Source organism: Perca flavescens, chromosome 20, assembly GCF_004354835.1.
Source record: "Perca flavescens isolate YP-PL-M2 chromosome 20, PFLA_1.0, whole genome shotgun sequence".
NCBI lineage: Eukaryota > Metazoa > Chordata > Actinopteri > Perciformes > Percidae > Perca > Perca flavescens.
Window position 1 is genome coordinate 17,689,764 of NC_041350.1, and position 22,715 is coordinate 17,712,478.

The following is a 22,715-nucleotide window of genomic DNA, read 5'->3' on the forward strand; positions in this document are numbered from 1 at the left end:
ACGTAACACCAGTCCATATGTGGATCAATCCCTGTGCAATAATTCTGTAACACCATCCAGCATCCACCTCAATAAATCAATGTTAGTGTTAAACACATATTTACTGTCATATCCACCTGCAACCTGTTATAATAATAACATAATAATAATAATTTATTCCAGCACCATTTGCACGTTTCCATTGTACTATTGTCTTAGTGTTTACAATCCTCAAAGAGCTGTTTGTTTACATGTGTGTACGTATGCATTTATATAGCCGATAAAAAAATGTATAGGCTACAGTAACTTTGTTCAGCTTTGTTATTCTTCTTTTTGCCGTGTATTTTTGTGTATGTACTTGACATTGAGAGCAACAGAAAGCCGGATTCAAATTCTTTGGATGTGTTCACAATACTGATTCTAATTCTTCGTGAGCTCTCTGAAAACACAAGATGTATCACTCCAATCTACTTCCGCCTTCGCTGCTGTCAGCCGGCCGGCCGGCAAAATTACGAATCCCACTATGGCCACGCCAAGACCCGCCCTACGAAGCAGCTCGATTGGTTGGGGTTAGGCATTTCACCTAGAGTGGTTAAGGTTAGGATTAGGGGATTGGTCAGGGGATAGGACCTGTACATGTAAGCATGGATGCCTGGCCAATAGTAGTGTGTGAACGCTATTGAAGGGCGGGTCTTGGCGTGGCCATAGTGGGATTCGTAATATCGCGGCCGGCCGGCCGACGGCCCTTTAAGCACTGGGCGGGGCTTGAATATTGAACTTGTAATTGTTGTCTGCGGTGATATCATAACACTGCAATATGAGGACGCGCTCATATGACCGCGACCCGTCTCCATCCATGGGCAAGACACAGGTCAGTAACGATACCGCTCAGTTTACCTTTTGCTCCCATGCATTCTTCATCTCTCTTGAGTTGCTGATGTCATATTATTTTTTCCTGCCATATAGCAGCAGTCTCGATCATTCTGTAATGTCGCCTAAAAGGCTTACTTCCTCCACGATGGTTATCGCACCTCCAGCATTCAGGAAGCACATTGTGATCATTATTTTAATCATATGACCATGTGAGTAATGTTAGAAACTCTTGAAGGATGCAGGACAACGCTAGGCTAACCCTGTATGTATTTGAGATAACACACATACTGTATCACCACCCAAAGGTGTGTAACGTTAAGCCTTGTAATGCAGTATAAATTGCCGAAATTAGGCGTTTGCATGATGTAGCCAGGTGCATTTAAATGTCCTGATAGGAACATAGTCATGTCTAAATACAGCTGTGCACTGCTAAGGGCTACAACACAGCATCTGATCTATTTAAGTAGCAACATATTGAGATGTAATAATATTCTACTTAACTGTATTATAGAAATATTAAGCTATTGAGAAGTGCAAACTACCTGGTCAGCATCAACCTTGGACCAAGAGCTTAGACACATTGGTTGCAAGTAGGCCTACCCACACAAAATTATATGGATTGATTGACAGTTTAATTGAATTGTAAACCTAGCTCTATTACTCTACTAAATGGCTAGCTTGCTTCCTTATAGGGTCAGGTGGCTGCAGCTAGACGCTTTGCCTTCCCTTCTCCCTCCCTCTGCCTAGATTTTGTAATATCAGCCCACATCTTATAAATTCCTGTCTTCTGTAGGTGTAACTGGGGCAAAAGGTAGGCATGGGGAATAAAAGGAGGAGGAAGGATGCCAGCTGAGCTTCTTATCCCTCTGCCACTGCTACCGCTGCCAGCGTCAGACTAAAGACCGACAGAAGATGGCTCAGTCCGTGAAGAGGCCAGAGACTATGGGAGCCATGGACCACGAGTCCCAGAGGGACAAGACCAGGACCAGCTACTTTGGCAACGTCAAGACCAGGTCAGGCCTCTAAATACGTGGATTACTGAAGATAAAAACAAAGGGGAAAGCTTGAAGCAGACATGTGACGAGTTTGGCTGGCATTTGCTTTTCAGATTTAAGCATGCTACAATTCAGTCTTTCTTTATTCTCATAAGAAGGGTAACATGTCCAGATTACCACTAAGCATGTGCAATGCCAGAGTACAAATCGGCATGTTTTGTTATTACAAAATGCACATTTTCATCAGCTGGTTTCAGTCACTGTCATTGGAGGACTCCACGTTCCATCAAAGAGCATCATGTGGGTGAGAGCTACAACTAGCCATCCAGAGTGCAGACAACTCCCACTCCCCCCATAAATAACTCTGATCAGACTGTGAATGCTGCTCTGTACAGTTAATCACACTTCAAATACTCTAAACAATTAATCCATGAATCACTGCTATTAAAGGGAAAAATCCACCCTGAAATAGAATGTATATCTAAGCATGGACACTCAGTCTTGACCTTAAGGTACAGTATATGTACAGAAATAATATAAGCTTAATTAATCAAGTCTGAAATAAGACTGTGAGATGTGGTTGAAAGCAACAAACGCTAATAAGGGAACTTTAATAAATATACGGTAGATTATTTTGCCGGCATTCGCAATGTGTGCATTTGCGGCTGTTCTGTCTTGTGTGTTATGAATATCTTTGGGAGTTTTACTGTTTGTTAGACAAAACAAGCAATTTGTAATCTGTGTGTGCATGTTACCTTATGTTTCCATTATATTGTTATACACATTCTTCACTATTTTGTGACTTTATTTTATAGACCAACAAATAATCTATGGTTTGAGAAAATAGTATCTATTCGGGAGATTGAACCTGTAGCAGAGACTGTGGAGATCATGTCACCAATAAAGAAATCTAGTAGCTGCTCTAAAGACAGTGAATAAAAGCATACATCCGATGGTACTACTGCCATGTGGTTCCAGCAAATTCATATAGTGATTTCAGTTAAATAAAAGGACATTTTATGATTTACGGCTATGTGCTACATACAATAAAACCTATTTTGATGGAATATCTCATGCCACCTGATGACATCATTAACTTACAGTACGTAAGTAAGTGAGTAATGTCTATATATTAAGAACTGCGTAAAGAAGTCAAAATTGGGGCACGTGGGTAGCTCACCTGGTAGAGCGCACGCCCATATATAGAGTTATAATCCTCAACGCAGCGGCTGCGGGTTTGATTCCAACCTGCGGCCCTTTGCAGCATGTCATTCCCCTTTCTCTCTCCCCTTTCATGTCTTCAGCTGTCCTATAAAAAATAAAGGCCTAAAATGCCAGAAAAATAATCTTAAAAATAGAAGAAGTTAAGATTGGAGTCACATGATACATTTTGGAAGAACAGTCAAGAGCTTTGCGGAAGCATTTTGGATCACATGTAAATGATCCAGGCATGTCTGGCTAACATGCGGTAAGATGCAGTTAAGTTTAGCAATATTCCTCTACTTCACATGCTTCTCAAAAGATAGTGCCTGGTCAGATGAGACACCAAAATATCTGACTGTGAAGTTTATTTTATCAGCATTAAGCTGAAAAAAATGTTATGTTGTGTTATGTTTTGAGGGTTAAAAGAAATATGTGATTTAATATCAGTTGCATAGCAGTTATGAGATGTACCTATCTACATCAGGGCAGTAATTCTTGATTTTCTGATTTCCTGCCTGGGCATTTGTTTGTGTTTGTGTTCAAAATCCTTATAATTACATAATCTAAATTAGTGCTTTAACGATTAGTGGATCGGCAGAAAATTCAAGGGCAACTACTTTGATACTCAATTATTAGTTATAATTAATATATTAAATAATTAATCAAGAAAATTCCCAAATATTTGATGTTTTCAGTTTCTCAAGTGTGCAGACGGGCTGCCTTTCTCTGTTATATAGTATAAAACAAGAAATTTAAAGACATCCCTTTGGGTTCAGGGAATTTGCAAAGGGCACTTTTATTATATAATGACCTTTTTTGGACTAAATGTTTAATGGATTAATTAAATATATATAATGGACAGACTAATCATTATGAAAACAATAGTTCCAACCCAAATGTAAATTTAGTTTGAGGGTGAATTTTTACTTTTGGGAGCAGTTAGTTATGACATGCTTTTAGTTTGATATAGAATATATTCAGGCTGTGTGTCCTCTGTGGAGATAGGTCTGGCAATGCGAGACTGGCAGATGTGTAACCTACTTAAATGTAGGGTGATTTTATCTGTTTTTCTGCTCTATCTCAGGCTGGGTTCCAAGCTTCCTCCTGGCGTCTCTCAGCCTCCACAGTTCGCTAAGCAGCTCTGGGAGACTCAACCTCAAGCCCGAGTAATGCAGGAGCCCGCAGCCAGCAGCCAGCGTCAGCACCAACCCACAGTGGGCCGGCCTCTTAACCACACCCCCCACATCAGAAACCCCAAACTGCGGCAGTACTACCTGCAAGGTGCTCCTGCAGTGTTTGATATCTCCTGGGCAGGGAGCAGGCTGTTTCAGTAGAGGCAGACTGCAGGATGAACTGTAGCTTGGATTTACATTTTATATTTGTCATAATCATACTGACCCTGTTGGCAACAATCATGCCTTTGCATAAAGTTATTTACATACAGAGAGGAATGGCAGGCATATGAGCTGTAGTGAATTAATCCTTTTAGGAAGCTCTTGCTCCCGATGTTTTTTTATGAGTTGTGACATAGTGATTTTTTATTTTTCCCCACAGGGACTTCATGCGAACTTAACAATACTGCAGTGAAGCAAGAGCCCATGAGTGGACCGTCAGATGACAACACAAGCAGCAGGGTGAGTCCCGTGTTTTTTTTTTCTTTTCAGACTTTATTGGACTTCTTGTGTGCATTGAGGAACACAGCTTGTGGGAATAAGTAAGACAAATTTGGGAAGTAGCGAAGCAACATACAGATGATGGATTCATTGCTGCATCTGTATATCATCTAATGAGGTATGCTTGAGCAAGCATTAAATGGCTGGTAATTTGTTTCACATTTATGGTCATGAAAGAGTTTGATAAAGAGTGTCCAAGGTACAAAGACGAGTGTCAGAGCTGTCAGAGCTGTTCACGAACGCCATGGGAAAACAGAGTCTGTTTCAGAGCCTCTACAACAAATACAGCCGCAGGAATGCATATTCAGACGTTTACTCAAAGGTATTTGTGAGCTGGGTGTTTGGTTATGCTTCTGAGCTGTTAAATATCAAAGCAAGTCTTGATTTGTTTCTGTCTGCCTGTGATAGTCTCTGTGTTGTAATGGATCTGAAAAGGGCGTTAGTGCTTATTACTTAGTGCTCAAGTCTGATTTTTTTGACCTTTGCTTGGAAATTGTCATCGTCTTTTCTTCCCTTTTTTTTTTTTTTTTTTTTTCTTCTCCTCCTTAAAGTCAGTAACCTTTTTGCCATTTTTACTGTTGTTATTTCACCTTGTTGAACAGGAAGCCCATATATTCAGTTGCCAATTTACTGTATACACACCTAACTGACAGTAATGCACTCTAACACAGTCCTGCAATATATCTTAACTTGATAAAGGTTATAATGTTCCAGAGAGATGTTGATTCAACTAGATGTATTTTGTGGTGAGTGTAAATTGAGATTGAAGTAGAGATTTTAGCCATAGAGTATACTGTATGTACAAACAAACACACAAGCACATGTAGTTTATACCTTGACGAGGGCACACACAGCTGCAGACACATCCACACGCTCACGACCACACAAAAGCCCACAGTTTTTCTGTGGTCACATAATCTGTCAGGCGCAAGTAATCTAATTTAGGTCAATGGATCCATCCTGTCAGTGGATGACAGTTGTGGAACTGATGCTTCACTCCCTGTTTCAACTCGCAAACTAGATTTGATTCACAGGTTCACATCCAATCTGATCTGATTGGTAAATGTTTGAACTGATTTAGAGAGGAAGCACGCAGTGAGATCTGCACAACAAATGGCAGTGGGTATTTTTTGTCTTGGTAGCTGTTAGTAGAGCTCTTCAATATTATTTGCTCCAGTACAACTGAAAAATTTCTTCCATACATAGGCTGCCGGATGCATGAAGATGGATGCAAAACTATCTTATGCACGAATAAAGAAAAAGTTCTTGAGATCAGGTGTGTGATCAGATTTGAACCTCTACTGAACATTTTCTTGCGTTTGTGTTTAAGGGTCTCCCTGGGGACACTGTGTTCAGCGTCTCATCTCAGTTTAACAGTAACGGCAAATCCTCAGCAGAAGAGGGCAAAATGGGTCATGGTCCCTCCATTTCCTCTTCAAATTTACCCTCCTCGTCTGCTACCCTCATCCCGAGAGAGGTAAGCGTCAACTGTAAGCACATGATGGCACCTGACATGTGACACAGTTTTTAAGTGTGTATATAATGTATGTAAAAGAATGGAAATAGTTTTTTTGCCTGCTGTTGACTGGATTTGCAAAACAAAACATGTCCCCTGTCTGTCTTATGACTTCAGCTTCAGGAAGTGTGTTGTTCTGTCTGGAGCATGGTGGCTCAGTGGTTAGCACTTCTGCCTCACAGCAAGAAGGTTCTGGGTTTGAACCCAGGTTGTCTTAGGCCTTTCTGTGTGGAGTTTGCATGTTCTCCCTGTGCTTGCGTGGGTTTCCTCCGGGTGCTCCGGTTTCTTCCCACCATAAAGACATGCATGCTAGGCAACTAGGACTACAGTTGAAAATTAGCCGACTGGCTAACACTGGCGCATTTATAGAAATGTTCGTTAATGTGCATTGTCCTAATCAAATAAATAAACAAACAAACCGATTCAGGCAATCAATACCTCACCTAGAAACCTATCCTTGTGAGCACAGTCAGACTGATAATATGCAATGTGTACTCTTTAGTCATTTTAATGGCGTAACTTGCTTTATTTTAGCTGTAAACATGCCTCTAGCCCCTCATCCACAACCCTCATGTCATGTGTAATATGGAGCTAAGATGTGACTACAAACTGAGAGAAGTAGGGAAATGCAGACCTGTAGAAAGAGGAAGTAGTCACTTCTGTTACCGGGTTGTATCTAATTGCATGTCAGAGCTATTCTTATCATGGCTTCTATTCTGAAGCAGCTGGTCGTCCCGAAGGGAAAAAACACTTCCACCGGTCAAGGATCCTCTCGACCAGAACCAGACTTTGATCCTAAACTGAAGCGAGAGGCAGAGGCTGATCCAGACTCTTTGGAAACACTCACTGCTCAACCTCAGCCCCCCTCACCAGAGGCAGAATATGACAAACTACTGGTAAGACTTTGGGTACATTTAGTTGATAATACTTTAGCAGGATTTTGAATGATGGACTTGGTACTGGACTGTGTACTGTGGTATTGGTATGTTTACTTATGTAAAGGATCTGAGTACTTCTTCCATTACTGGTGAAGACTAGCTAAAGACACATTTCTGGGGTTGTAGGTTAAATAATCTATTGACCTCTTAAAAGTGCAGTAGGTAAGATTTATAAAACTAACTTTCTGTCTTATTTGCTGAAACTGACCCGATGTTCCAGTAGAACTACATGAAGCAGGTCATTTAAAATAAATCTGACTCCTCTGGCACCACCTACAGCCTGTAGTGCGATTTGCAAAAATCCACCAGGTGGGGGTGTCTAACTGTGTGTCAATCACTGCTCATGCACACACATTCATTCTCCCTTGTGGGGGGAGGGGCTTAGGAGACTGTTGTGGGCTTTAGCAGAAAGGAGGGAGTGACTGAGAAGTTGTTGTTGTTTTTGGCTAAGTCCTGGATCTACGCAATCCTACCTACGGCACCTTTAATGCAACCGATCAAAGTATACCTTCAGAGAGTGTTCACCAACCAGCCGTTTTAAGACCTCATGCAACATACATTTAAACATTGTCTGTGAATGGAAGGAAATTAAAAAAGAACCCTGAATAAAAGTGTTTTTATAGTCGTGGGTACCAAGGTTACCGTATATGACATAACTTTTGACAGTGACACGCAATTCAGCAATAAGTAATCCCCATATTGAGTAAAACTAAATATGGTAAGTAAGATAATATTGACAGTATGTTTTGTATTGAAAAAGGAAGAATCAATAAGAACAAAACAGAGATGCATTTGTAGCTAAACAGATTGTATCCCATTAGTGTCTGTTGATCTTATTAGTCAGTTATTAGCTGCGGTGAAGAAAAATGATTTTTATAATGGATTAGATGAACAGAACATGTTACTGTGGATACAAGCAACAAAACAAAATGCGGTCATGAAAACATTACAGCACTGAGTGCAGACTGAATTTAGGAAAATAAATTCTTTTGTTTCCAAAACTATGTAGACAGTGAGCAAGCATCAAACTCTCTCTCTCTCTTAAAATTGTATGTAATGGACTAAATTTACATAAAATGTACTTAAGTTTAGCTTCTGTTTCACGTCTTTTCTGCACCTGCACATGGAATTATGGCACTCCTTTTATGAATGGAGAAAGAAGTGTTCATCATATAGAAAATTAGAGACTACCGTTGTATTTCTAGCTTGATTTGTATATTTAAATTTTATGGTTTACAAAACATCAGAAAATAGTAAAAAATGCCCATCACAAGTTCCCAAGTTAACTTATTTAAATAGCTTGTTTTGTCCAACTAACAGTCCAAAACCCAAATATATTTGGTTTACTATGATGAAAAGAATCAGCAAACATTTACATTTGCGAAGCTAGAAACAATAAATATTCTGAGTTTGAACTTAATTAACAGTTTTGAAAGGTTAATCAACTTTGAAAACCGTTGTCGACTCGTCATTTTATTATTTCATCACAAGGCCCATTTGGTTGTTGACGCTGAAACTGAATATGTGATGCTGACAGGATGTGGAGACGGTGCCGATGCCTGATGGACAGCTCTGCTTATTGGCTCTGCCACCGGAGTGCTGTCAGGGGGAGGGACCAGAGGCCATGCGGTACCTCAAACTGTTCTGCCGCAACATCACAGACCGTAAGGTGGGTGTGAACAGTACTTCCGTCTGGTCTCAGTTTTCTACACTAGTATACATCTGTAGGCTTACATCAACACGTTCTGTCTCTGTTAGGGTGTGGTTTCAGGTATCCTGTTGGTGACGTCAAATAAGATATTCTTTGACCCGTGTAAGACACATGCTCTGGTGAAGGAACATGGCTGTGAGGAATACCTGCTGTCGTGCTCTGTTGATAATCTGGCATCTGTCTCCTTCTTCTCTGACATCTCACATGTTCACTTCAACACGTCCCAGCAGAGGTCAGCAATGATTCACCTTTCCTAAACTACACACACACACACACACACACACACACACACACACACACACAGAGACTCAGATTACATGAAAAGTCAATACATGTTTGTTTTTATATTATTAGGAGAAAAGGAAAGACATTTTTCCAGAAGTTGAAAACAGCCAAAAGCCGAGCAGGCGGCTTCCCAATCCAAAAGGAGGAGTCGATCCCAACTCCGCTGCCTCCATCAGATTTGTCCAGTCTGGCTCTGAGCCTGACCACAGAGGTTTCTGGGGAGGAGGAGGAAGAGAGCAGAGACATGGCGGAGGCTGAGGGGGAGCTTGATAGCAGCCCTCTGGAGGTGCTGTCAGAGGCGTCTGGAGGTGGCCTGGGAGTGGCTGTCCTGAGCAGTGCTGCCACCTTCTGCTGTGGAGGTCAAGAGGTGCCCGGTAAAGTGAAGACGGAGCTGCTGCACACTGATGAAAAAGGGAAGTCCTCTGTGAAGAATCAGACTGCAGGTAAGGATGTGAATCATGATCTGTCTTAAAGATGGTTAATTTTCCTCACCATGAGTCAACCCTTGTTCTCTTTTTACTTTCAGTGCCTCGGAGGTCATCAGCAGGAAGTCCTGGGAGTCTGATGTTTGTGCGACTGCGGGTTCAGCCATCTGCAGGAAAGAAAAAGAGTGCAGGAGGTCTTCAGCTGGGGTCGGCCAAAACTTTACCAAGAAGGGATGCCTGGCTTGCCCTTTCACAAGAGAGGTACAGTAACTAATAGCAGAGAAATGTACACAGACCAGAGATTTAAAGGGGTACTTCAAGGATTTAGTATCGCAGTTGGGGGCTTAACAAGAGACTGATTTTAAGTATGGTAAACTGAGGCTACTTGCACATATAAGGTCCAGCCATGTACAAAGTTTGAACCTAGTCTTGTATTTTGTTTTTTCTCCAGAGCCACAGAAGACATTATACTGTTTTCACAGGCTGTGTAGCACTGAACTGAACTACCTGTACACTTCAGTCTGATATTAACATACTCCATCTACTTGTGATGCTCAAATTGATCACTTCAGTTGAATATTTACTTCCTCTGTCTACAAATCTCTCGTCACTCTGTTAACATTACAGAAAAAGTACAAAGACAGCTCTTTTGGAAATATATCTATTTAACAGTGTTGGGAGGTTACTAAATACAATTACTTAAGTACTGTACCTGAGTACTATTTACCTATATACTCAATACTTGTGTATTGAATATTTATATTTTATGATACTTAATACTAGTAGTTAATACTATTGCACTACATTTCAGAGGGATTCACTCAGATTTTTAAAGTAAGATTTTTTATCAACAAAACATCTGTTTTTCAAAAGTTATGCATTTGTATAAATTAAACCACCCGACAGTATGAAGCAGTTAAAATTAGCTCTACTTCGACCAGGTACATTAAATTACTGCTTACATGTTAATGCATCAATAATAATGATATAACACTGACAGGGTCCATACTACAGTACATCATGAGTACATTTTTAGTTGCCAATACTTCTACTTTACTTTACTGAACAAATGTTTTTAATGCAAGACCTCTACTTGTAATGGAGTATTTTTATAATGTTGTATTACTACTTTACTTAAAGGTGGAGTCTGTGAATCTAATCCAATACACATTTTTTCAAATTCAGTCTCCTCATGGTCCACTAGCTGTCCTGTCTGTGGTGTGCGCAGAAAGAAAATTTGGTGTTCATACCTATTTTATTCAGTCTATGGTTCATTCGTACACAGCGCTGGCTCTGTAAATTGGAAACAAAGTGCCTTGGGCAGATCCACACAACACTATTCTGTTTGTGCTCCGTCACAGGACAGGGGAAAGGCCATGGATGTATAAAGAGAGGCAGTGTAAGCAAAGGGACGACTAATCTGGCTCATTCTAACGTTCCAAGGGAGCGCTGACGGGAGGGGTGTATGTTTGGGTGATGAGTTCAAATATTAACAATTTTTCTCCAGAATCTCAGACTCCTCCTAAAAGCTGTCGAGTACAACACCTCATCCAAAACTCCACCTCAGTTAAAGTTATTATAATTACTCATTTGGGAATATATTCATGAAAGTACATGTAAAGCCTAAATTACATTCAAAAGCTATACCTGCTAATGTCTCTGGCCATGTTGACTCAGCTGTCAGGGTTGTTTGTCTTTCCCATGCAGCTCGGACGAGCTGTATGCCTACCTTTCACACAGTCGACCAGACTTATGTATACTTGACGGAGGGGAGGAGGAGGGGGAGGCGGACCATCACGAAGAGGAGTTTGTACTCATCTCGGACAAAGAGGAAGAAGAGGAGGACGAGGAGGTGTTCCAGAGGCACCGCAGCACAGGGGACGACTGGGAGGTGAGCGGGCTCATTTCAGTCTCTCGTTTGTGAACACCGTTGCTTCAAGGGGAGTGTCACAACAGATGGAAACGTTATGAAGACAGAAATGAGTTATCATGCCTCCCGATGTTCTAGAACCCACTGACCTGTTTGTTTTTAAATGTATTAATGTTTTTTGCAGATGGTGTTGATGGAGGAGAGTGGGCTCAAGCCAACCCAGGTGACCGACAGCTACCCTGACGGACTCGATAATATCGTGGAGATCAGCCAGATTTTAGAAGCTTCACATGTCAGTGAGGTGGGTGACGATGCACACACTCTTCACACACACATGCACCAGCTCGTTGTAAAGCCATCACTAAGTGTGTGTCTTAATAACTACTAGCTAGTTTCAAAGTAGTGATTTTCTAAATCATGTTGCACCATTAAAACTTAAATGAACATTTCTGATATTTGACTGCAAACAGGATGACTAATTGTGATTTCAGCAGGACTTTGAGAATTTAGTAATGAATAAAGCAGTTGCTAGGAAACATCTGTAGTGCTTTCCAATCAAAAGCAATCAACTATGTAAACAGGAAGTCACTGTAACATCAGCTGTACCATAACGTTTTAGGGGGCAAAGAGATATATTAAACTCAACTGCCTATTGTTGTAAATGTAGGTGCATTCATGGGGAAATATATATGTTGTAGAAATAGTTGTAAATGCCTAATCAATTTGAGGTATATTGTGCTGTTTTATGAATTCTAAGATACATCTTCCCAGTTTCTTTAACATTCTAGGCATATTTAAATGACATACCATCTCTGATGATGTTGGTTAATTAAGGTTATTTTTGACACTTTTTTGTCATAGGAGTGAAGCCTGCAACTGTTTGCATCATTATTAAACAGCATCTTAATCAAGTGTCAATCAGTTTTTTTTTTAGTTTTCCTTTGTGAGGACCCTTCACTCTATAGTACAGTTTATAAATCAGCAAGCTAGTATGGCCAGTTAGTTCCACCAGCTATTCAGTTAACAGTTAGCTACACCTGGGAGTTAGGAGGTGTAAATATTTGACAACTAATCTCTATGTAGGACTTAGTTTATGTGGTGAGGCTTGTTTTAATTTTGAGGGGGGGAAACCTCTCCATTTAGTTAATCACTTGTGCTACAACCACACTAAGTTGAATTCAGAAGGGCCAGAGTAGAAAAGTACGCTGATTGCTGCAAAGATTAAGATGCCAGCCTCTGGACCTGTTTGTACTCCTACTCCTTCCTTCCTCACCTTTTGTTAATTAAAAAATGTTTCCTCCCCTTTATTTCTCTGTCAGCTATGTAATGAGCTTCCTCCGAGGACAATTGCCCGCAGCTGGCAGCTGGCTTACAGTACATCCCGTCACGGCGCTAGCCTAAAGTCCCTCTACAGAAAACTCAGTGCCACAGACTCCCCTGTCCTCATTGTAATCAAGGATGAGCTTGATGAGGTAAAACACACTGTACGTTAGCTCTAATTTTAATTATAGATGTTGTAATGTCTGTAATTTTTAATTGTGTTTTGTTGCTGTGACTTTTTCTTCATCAGACATTCGGGGCCTTCCTCTCTCACCCTCTGAGGCTCAGTGAGACGTTCTACGGCACAGGAGAAACATTCCTCTTCATGTTGCATCCTCGTTTCAAGGTGAGACGCCTAACAACCGTCCTGACAGGGTAGTTCTGTTAGTTTAGCCAATTAGTAAAATGTCTGCAAAATTGCACAGATTCTGCAGAAAGTCATAAAGAAATGTCCTTAAAATGCTCTAATTAATCGACTTCCCGAATTCATGGTGCCAAAAAGGAAGCACATTTGTGTCATGTTTGAGAAGTGGCACAAAAACTGTTTTGTGGTGATTTTCTCTGCAGTGCTTCAGATGGACTGGAGAGAACTCCTTCTTTATAAAAGGAGATTTGGACTCCTTTGCTATTGGTGGAGGCAGGTAATGCGTTTTTCCAACTTCCTCTGAAGTTCAATGTAATTAACTGTATTCTGTCTGTCTATTCAGCATATGGGGGATAAGGTAATTTTTTCTTTGTCTCTTTTTCTGCAGTGGTCACTTTGGTCTGTGGGTGGATGAGAATCTGTACCTGGGTCGCAGCAGCCCCTGCTACACTTTCAACAACTGTTGCCTCTCAGAAACCGATGACTTCCGAGTCATGGAGCTGGAGGTGTGGACATTCAGCTGAAGAGGCCGCTGGGTTTCTCTTTGAGTTGCCTGGTTCCTGCTGATCAGCGCTATCAAGACAAATACAGCCGTCCATTCATTTCATGGTAGCATCCATGTAAAAAAAAAAAAATCTACCACAAACTGCTGGATTTAGCAGTGTGATTAAGTGCTGTGGATTTAAGTGAACTGAAATGAACCGAACAAGGCTGATGTTGAACAGCTCAAAGTCCCGGAGTTAGGGTTTAATGGTGGACTGTTTCATAGTTGACTCATTCCTGTGGGTTTGGCAGCCAAACTGTGAACTGAGTTGAACTGGATACTTTTGAGTCCTCATTTTTGAATGGAGTGAGTTACAAGTCTCAGAGACTGCACTTTACTTTTAATGTGAATCAATAACTTCATGATATCTCATTATTTATCATATGAACAGGATGGTAAATCTGTGTTTAAAGGTAATGCATGTCCCCACTTTCATAGAACTGTGTTCAGTTTAATGCTGAAAGTTTGAAACATGTTAGTCTTCTTATGAATAGATTTCTCTTTTGAAAACCAAACTACACGCACACAGCCCAAAGTCCCATAAATACACACTCCTGTCATCGGAACACCAATTCATTTTTTATGAGTTTTCATCATTTATTGTCATAGACAGCATAAGATAATACTCAACACTTAGAGCTCCACTGTGAGAAAAGCTTCTCAATTGAAGATCATCTGCACTGGCAATGGATTTTAGTCTCATTCGTTACTATTCTGAACTCTTTTCATTTCAAATGCTGCCTCATACACCACTGCGGTTTCTGAACGTGACAGACAGCCCTTAGCAGTTTTGTCTCAATTAAACTGTATCGTAACATGCTCTCACTCTGAAAGCTCAATCTACTTTGCTTAAGTTGTACGGTATTGTAGATTAGTTAATAAAAATCAGCACAAAGTGAACATTTAATCTCTAAAAACATTTGTATGATTGATTGTTAAACTGTGCAGTGTGTGGTAGATGTTGCCAAAAAGCACACAATTCAGTTTGTATTAAAAAAAAAAAAAAAAATGGTTTTATTATTTCACCTTTATGGAAAAGCTAGCACTGGTAGGTTACAGAATAACAGTGTTTTCCCCCTAAAGGCCCCGATTAGTCAGATGTTTTCGAGAGAACCTTGTATGACTACTTTCACAAAGTCACATTTCAACTTAATGTTACTCTCATTTATCAAATTTCACTGTTACTATTTAAAATTGTATTTCCTCTTGTCTTGCTAAAGACACGAGCAAATACATTGTTTCGACTGGATCCTAAAAGAGGAAAACTGTACATGTAGTAAGTGCCTCTCAGTTTCAAACATATGACCAATTGGTTCCATTGAGTTACATAAATATGAACCTCAACAGCTGTTCAAGCTGCAATCCAGCTCCTGTACATATTTCATATCTTTGGTGTGGTCACAACTTATTCAAAAAAAAAACAGAAAATCTGCAAAATATTCAACATTTGGTTTCAAACTCAAAAACAACAAATTAAAACATTTTATGTGCCACAGTTGAGTATTTCCTGCTGCTTTTGTCCACCGAGTCAGAGAGGGGTGTTCCCTCCAGCAGCTTTAGCAATAACATCAGGCGTCACCCGGCCCCGAGAGAGCTTTCAGGCAACGTCTTCACAAACTGCTGAAGCACAACTAGAGGCAACAGCTGCACCGGGCCACCGTCTCTGGGTACACTCAGCAGCAGGAAGACACACTCGATCATTAAATATTGCACATGCGGCACTGGGATATAAAAGAAGAAATATATCAGGATGTTTTGGTGTGTTGGGCTCGGTCTACATTTTACATCACCTTTAATCAGCAGCTACAAACAGAGAGAGCAGATCTAAATGTGTTTACATATCTGTCACTGCTTTGTATCTCAATAAAATATACCATATTGACAGTAACATTAGGTTTGAAAAGCAATATTTCCCTGTACTGTTTGTCACAATACAAAAACGGTTTATAAAATGTTCTGACCAGGAGAGACGCCCAAATAAATAGTAAAGAGGGCAGAAGGCCAAAAAGTTTTTCAGCTGCCAACACTGATGAGAAGGCTTCTCTACGTGATTGTTGGGAGGGTTTTCCTTATCTTGGATCATTACTCGGAATGATAATCATTTCCTCCTCTTTAGTCTCTCAGTCTCTATCGCGCACGCAAATTACTGTGCTAGGTACTCCTTGGCTTTCTCCAACCCCTCCTTGAGGAAGCTGATATAAGTGGAAGTGGAAGGGTCCTCAAACCCACCAGAGAAGCTGAAAGTTGCTCCTTCCTCCTCTGGTTTCATGGCCGTCTGGTCCAGGAAGAAGTTGGCATTGATGTGGTGGACCTAAAGCCATACACAGGAAGTAGATGAAAGCCTTTAGTCTGACTTTTTATTTCCATACCAATGTTGATTGGGAAATGTTACTACCAACCGGAAGACATTCCCTCTTTTAAATGAAAGATTATGAACCTCTAATATCACATGTCATGACAGTGGGAAATACTAGTATAATATAATAGTATTTAAGTAAGTAAGTAAATCAATTGACTTAATACTGATATCAGTGTGAGTGCTTCTACCATAGAAATACTATCAATTTTTTTTTAAATTAAAAAAGGTATTGTGGAGGATTTTCCATAGGGATTTTCCCGAATTTTAGAAAAGAACCGCCCTCTGTACTTTTTGAAAAAAAGCACATGCGCAACACTCTGCCTGCTCCCGAGAGGGAACGCCTATTAAACGTGTGCACGAGAGTGCACACGTTTACAAGTTGCTGTCGGCATGGTTCATACAAGCCTATTTTCCAAAAGAAGATTTGCACTTTTTAACAAATTGAGACGTTTACCGTGTGTGTGCGCGGTGCGTGACTTGTGCCAGGGCTAGCATCGCTAATCATAGCTTACATCAACTTTTACTAGCAGTGATTTTAAATGGATTTCTCCAAATAGCATGCCAAACTTTACCTGTGGAGTAGAAACTTTACGACTGAGGCATCAGTGGGAAGCCCAACCTGTGCTTTTAGCGCACGCCAGCGTGTGAAATATTCTCCCAAAAGCTTCAATGCTTAAATGAATGGCCGAAACCGTAGTTCAAGCTCACCACACATATACACCTGAAAGCTAGGGACGTGCACGTACGACGGCCTTACGTAAACATATCACCAGAATGATTGACAACCAGGAGGACCAATAGTCTTGAAGATCCACCCGGAAAAAGAAAATCCTCCACTATACCTTTAAATTAATAAAATAGCCATAAAAATATATAAATATTCTATTTAATTAAAATAAAATATAAATATTTATTTGTATGACTTCTATACATAATTTTTTTTTAAACTCCTGAATTTTTCATAAATTGCAGGCTGATATAAAGAGTCAAATATTTACAATAGTTCCATTGGGCAGCGCCACCATCATCTCCACAGGGAAGTTGTACTTCTCCAGGTGTAATTGGGCCTTTTCACTCAACACAGGGTTCTGCTTATCAGCCTGTTTTAGAGAAGAATATTTTAAAATAGAGTATTAAAAAAAAAATTCTGTCAACTGATAGCATTGCACTGCCCTGACTGCTCACCTGCATGTTCTCCAGCTCTTTGACCAGAGACCAGCTGCTTATGAAGCTCTGGTTGAGCAGGGCCAGGACGGGCGAACTTTCCAGGACTGTCTCCCGAAGAGTTCGCCCCGAACCTACAGAGGCGTAGAGGGGCGACGGAGATGTTTAAAAAGTTTAAAATACACTTTTTTGCTAAAATGCTTAAATGTAATAGTAGCACAAGTGGAGAAGTCAGTAAAGTTGGTCAGTAATGTTGTGTTAATGTTAACAGCAGTATTTACTAAATAAGTATACGTTTTCTAACATTAGCCACCACAGGCTACTAGTCACACAAGACCAAATAAGGCTGTAGCTGCAAAGCTGCTGAGTGTATTAAACTAAACAAGTGTGCATTTTATTGCTTTTGGATGTGATAGTTAGCCTTCAATTTAAATATGTTCTCAGATATCAATAACTATAAATGCTGTGAAATCAGCTACATGTTAATGATCTCACCTCAGCAGGACTGGTCGTCTAATGCTCCCCAAAGCAGAATGGAATGCACCAGTTTATTCTCTGCTGCAGCTCGGTCAAAGGCTTCTGAGAAAGGCAGGTAGGACACCTGGGAAGGAGTATGATAAGGACAATGAAACAGTTGTGAAACTCACTGCATTTAAGCCAACAGTGTGTTGAATAAATGTGCTGAATAAATGCTTCTCAGGTGGTTACCTTCTGAAAGGGGTAGAAAGTGACCTCCAGGCGTCGGGTGGCTTCTTGCCGACTAATCTCTGAGGTCCAGTGGATGTCCTCAAAGACAAACTGGATCGGCTCGCCGCCGCCATCTCGACTGTCGATGATGTTGCCCTCCTCATCCATGATGATGGAGGGAGTGGACGGGCCCGTGGACTGCAGCTCTAACTGTAAACACATTGATATGTTTTTTTTTTATATAAGGCAACTTCTCATGAAATAACTTTAAGATGTGACTTTTTTTTTCCTGAGGAAAATGATTTTGTAATCTTTGACATATTTCTGGGGATATTAGTCTTCAGTGAAATGTGTCTTTTTTAAGCAGAAGTACATACAGAAAAAGTGAAAATGGCTCAATGAGGCACAATAAAACATAATGCCTAAGAAAAACCTAGGTATATTTTAAATATGTAGAGGACTAATTTAAGTTAAAAAGGGAATGGGACCAAAGCTTAATGCCCCTAACTCCCTAAGGAAAATAAATCAATACGAGTTGCACTCCAACATTAGGACACACTGTGATGAGAACAGTAAGTCAAAACAGTGACAGGAAACATTTAACCCTGAAACAAGACGAGAATAATTCTACTGAATGAGTTTAATTTGGCTTTAACGGCCTTAATGACCTAGAAGTAAATCAGAAAGTGCTTATTTATAAATAAATAAATAAATAAATAAATAGAGACTTTCTGAAGTGTCAACGCATCCCTGCAGCTCTACCTGTGGCAGGTATCCGATGTCCACCTCCATGTTGCTGCTCTCACTGGCCCCGTACAGCCACTCCATGTCCACATTCAGAGACCTGACACACAACAGGATACATTATACTACAGCTACAACACACGGAGTGGGAACTGGGTGCATAAAGGTGACGGGGTGTTTCAAGGATTTACCGGTCATTGGGGACGTAGAGGTGAAAGTGGCGGACATGAGATGCATCTTTAGAGAGAACAATGTTGCCGGTGAACTTCCCCGGGGTGAACCAGAAGGGAAAGTCTGGAACATCATTGAGCTGGAATTCTGCGTGAATCCTGTACACGTGACCAGAACGAGGAGTTGAGTTTGTAACGCGAGACATGTTCAAAATGTATTCTGTCAAGAAGTAACAGGAAGACTTTGGTGTAGCCTTTTAAAAGACCAAACCAGCGGTGGTGTGTTTATGTAATGTTAGACTTAACGCTACTGCTGACCATTTTCCAAAGCAAACCATCAGTTGTTGATGGATCCCAAAGATTCCAGGCAGTTATATGCTTTACAGAACAGCTTTCTATTTTGCTTAATGTTACATTACTGTCACATGGAGATGCAGCTGTGAGTGAGGTTTTAAAACGTCTCTGACATCTGGTATTTGAGGCTGCTGCTAAAAAGCAATGCAAGATGTCTAAACAAGAAAGTCAAACCAGAGTTAAAAAAAAAAAAAAATCAAACATGAAACGCAGCATGTTGTATGAATTTGTTATTAAGTTACTTGCATTTAAAAGTTTCTCTCCAGCAGCGGACTCTAAACTCTAACATTTGTGTTTCCACTCCAACAACGAATAGTTTTCAAAAAAGGTGATACAAGTAGTGGAAACTGCATTAGCATGCAATAATAATGTAACATTGACAACCAAGTAAAGTGGACTCAGTCTCTGCATGCTGATATACAACTGAAACCAATGGCTGCCTGCCAGGGAGGGCATTAAAATGTATAGTATGTGCTGGATATTAGGCAGCACTATACATAATGTTGTAGGTAATAGGCTAAAAGAAGAAAAAGCACCACTATGGTCTTTTATCTCTCCTCCTGAATTGCTCCTCACCTGAACACAATGTCAAAATAAAAGTCGTTGCTGGCACGAATGCAGGCGACTGCGCCCTGAGGAGCAAAGCGTGATTTGATGAAGGGCCGCGGGTGGAACATACTCAACAAGGAGTGGATGAGAACCTGCAGCAGGATAAGAACAGCTATTAATATACAGTGTGATTATCACAACTCCTAACACTAAACATTGATGAGTTTTCAGAATACCTCTTTGCCCTTTGGTGAGGGTGGGTGGTAACGATTGTTTGGCAGGTACCCAGTGAAGATGTTGAGCTCGCTAGGAATCACCCACCACGTGTCTCCCACTGCTACCTTGTTCTTCGGGGGCAAGAAGGCCCTGAATTGGCTGGCAGAGAAGGAAGAAGAAGGCACTGCTGGGCTCTTCCATGAGCGCAGCCCACTCAGAGAGCTGTGAGACACCTGCAAGAGCAGGAGGCAGATAACCAGAGAGGAAATCAATTTACTATTTTTAGTATATTCTTCAAAACTAGAACATGTGCTTCTTAAAAAAAATGCATGTTACAATTTAGTCAGTCTAAGAAGATTACGAGATAGTTTTCTGCTATTTTATTGATTCAATTCTTCATTGCTTACACATTTTCAATGAACTGCGTTGACAAAGAGCTGACTCAGACAGAGATTTGTATTGCAAAGTTTATGAATGATAATTGCATTCATTCCAATAATCTCAAGTATCTTGCTATGATGATTATTTATTAAAAAAAAAAAAAAAAAAGGTTTGTTCGACCTTTAAGAAATTACAGTAACTATATTTAAAACCCTTGATTGCGAATTTTCTTTGTTTACTATCCAGTAGTCAAGAGAAAGAGAACAATAAACCTCCTACAGCGTGGTATTGTCTTACCCCGAGGAAACCATCCTTGCTTTTTGTCATGGAGTCGAGCAGCAGAGGCTGCATTTTGGCCTCCAACGTCAAAGTCTCCCCGTTGGGGTCATGGGTCACTTCCTCCTCGAAATCCACTGGGGGTGTTATTCCTGTGAGGAAGCCATAGGGATTGCAGTCAATGTGACCAGTGAGACAGAGGTTTTACTGAGAGACGACAAGGTATTGAATAAATGGGACATTCAGCGAGAAAGATAATGTGATGTACCTGTGAGTTTCTCAGCAATAGGTTTGAACTCCGCCGGACTGAGATAAAGGTCATGGTCGGTATCTAAGGAGGAGAAGAGAAAAAGCCCCTCGGCACCCAGAGTTCGAACACTCTCTTCCTATTGGAGGGGGCACATGCGTTAGACGGATCCTTATTGTCATTTCACATGCTTCAGGGATTATCAGTGCAGCATCAAAACTAGGACAGTCTGGACATCTGATCACATGAAACACAAATGGGTTTTTTTTTTAATGACATAAAACGCATATTCAAATTAATGTTACTATAGTATTTTGTCTTTGGTGTCATAGCATGTATTCAACCTCAGCAGCCCTGTCTGGATAAAGATCAGCCCAGTGCCACAGATTCCTGCCATGTGTTTGTCAGACTGATGCGTGCCTACTAGCGCCTGTACAATGGAGGCAGAGGGGGGAGGAAGCACTTGAACAATGTGGATACCCTCTGTGGCCAAACAAGAGTGGATTTACACAAGAGGTTGAGTTTTACCAGCTGTGACACAGATGCACCCCCATAAAACACCATGGGGTGGGAAAAACTGCAGAAATGGTGTTTTGTGGCGAATGACAACAAAATGTGCCTACGGTTATGCTACAGTAAGTAGCTATAGTTCATAAAATGTACCAGAAGAATCAATGCAAACTTTAATACAACACAGCATTGCATTAAATTAGCATTTTCTGAGCATGATGTGACAATACATCTTTATTTCCTTAGGTTAAATTAAGTTGTTTTCAAGATAAAATGACTAAGTTAAGATCACTGCTAAATTTTGAGACGTGTGTAACGCTATTATGTGGATCTCACATGACGCTTGAGGAGCTGGGCATCTTGGTAATACTTGATCCAAAAGGCGAGAAGAGGGACAGCACCGACTATAAGCAGAGTCCAGATCCCTCTGCAGATCCAGGATCCATAGCTCGGACTCTGGTGCCCATTCTGCTGCGAATGTTTGCTATCATCCTCTTTTTTATCCACGTCTGCGGCCATCCTCGACCTCCACCACAGCTATTTAGACGAGAGCATAGTCGTCGAATAACGTCCCAAAAAAGCAACCAACAGAAATATCACTATAATATCACTATAAAACTTTCTTTTCTTTCCTTAAAGTGTTTCGAATACAGCGACAGTTCTGTTATCCTGTAGCCGGGGACCGCGCATCTGTTCCTGCCGTTACAATCGCTGGCAACCGCTGTGTGATGTAAGCTAGCAGCACAGATTTCTTATTTCCCACATCTAATCTAGAGCCATATGGAAGTGGTTAAAGTAAGCAAGTAATAGCCAGGATGAAACCGGATATTGGGCGTTTGTGGGCTCAAAATAAAAGCACTCATTTGCTCAATCTAGCTGTGAACACTCCGTAGTTACTCCGTGATTCGGTCTAATAGTGGGCTATTCTCTGCACAAATCTTAGGGGAAAGTTCAAACCGTTATTGGTAACCTGTTATCCATCAGCTGGTTCTATTTTCAAATGTATTTGTGTGATTTCACTGTTTTTCACAGGTGTCTAATGTTTAAAAAACGTTTGTCCGGGGCGAAACCAACATGGAAACCAGCGGTTAGCTAAATTCAACACCGTGGGCACGGGCATACAATAGCCATATGCGGGGTCATTAAAATGTCTTTGATGATTCAACCCGCTTCCGTATAACCGGGAAAATAACGTTATCGGTTGCGATATTACCAATCCCACTATGGCCACGCCAAGACCCGCCCTTCAATAGCGTTCACACACTACTATTGGCCAGGCGTCCATGCTTACATGTACAGGTCCTATCCCCTGACCAATCCCCTAACCCTAACCTTAACCACTCGAGGTGAAATGCCTAACCC

At 40.8% G+C, this 22,715-nt stretch overlaps 2 protein-coding genes across 4 annotated transcripts; one reads left to right on the forward strand and one right to left on the reverse strand.

The window, feature by feature from the left end:
- The first annotated feature begins 744 nt into the window (after positions 1–744).
- si:ch211-15d5.11 (nuclear receptor coactivator 7) lies at positions 745–15,589 on the forward strand. Of its 3 annotated transcripts, none has more exons than XM_028565693.1 (16): positions 745–850; positions 1,646–1,865; positions 4,135–4,331; positions 4,605–4,684; positions 6,054–6,200; positions 6,962–7,135; positions 8,715–8,846; positions 8,936–9,120; positions 9,243–9,616; positions 9,700–9,859; positions 11,306–11,489; positions 11,653–11,769; positions 12,788–12,940; positions 13,039–13,134; positions 13,356–13,429; positions 13,541–15,589. In XM_028565693.1, exons 2-16 carry the CDS (start codon positions 1,765–1,767, stop codon positions 13,674–13,676), a joined length of 2,310 nt encoding a protein of 769 aa, XP_028421494.1. In that variant the 5' UTR covers positions 745–850; positions 1,646–1,764; the 3' UTR covers positions 13,677–15,589. The 3 variants fall into 3 exon arrangements, with proteins under 3 accessions (XP_028421494.1, XP_028421496.1, XP_028421495.1); XM_028565695.1 differs by having other exon boundaries at positions 6,965–7,135; XM_028565694.1 differs by lacking the exon at positions 745–850 and adding an exon at positions 1,072–1,114.
- Positions 14,926–22,448, reverse strand: selenon (selenoprotein N). The gene is made up of 12 exons (XM_028565697.1): positions 21,690–22,448; positions 20,865–20,982; positions 20,618–20,748; positions 19,960–20,172; positions 19,751–19,875; positions 18,842–18,979; positions 18,669–18,750; positions 17,928–18,116; positions 17,715–17,820; positions 17,241–17,353; positions 17,054–17,155; positions 14,926–16,007 (listed from the first exon to the last, which is right to left on the reverse strand). Exons 1-12 carry the CDS (start codon positions 21,870–21,872, stop codon positions 15,840–15,842), a joined length of 1,668 nt encoding a protein of 555 aa, XP_028421498.1. The 5' UTR covers positions 21,873–22,448; the 3' UTR covers positions 14,926–15,839.
- Between the last annotated feature and the right edge of the window lie 267 nt (positions 22,449–22,715).

Bases quoted from the DNA above. Each gene is read 5' to 3' on its own strand.
- si:ch211-15d5.11 (XM_028565693.1), top strand. From the start codon at position 1,765: ATGGCTCAGTCCGTGAAGAGGCCAGAGACTATGGGAGCCATGGACCAC. The intron at 7,136-8,714 runs GTAAGACTTTGG...TGATGCTGACAG, and splicing joins CAGAATATGACAAACTACTG to GATGTGGAGACGGTGCCGAT. The intron at 13,430-13,540 runs GTAATGCGTTTT...CTTTTTCTGCAG, and splicing joins TTTGCTATTGGTGGAGGCAG to TGGTCACTTTGGTCTGTGGG.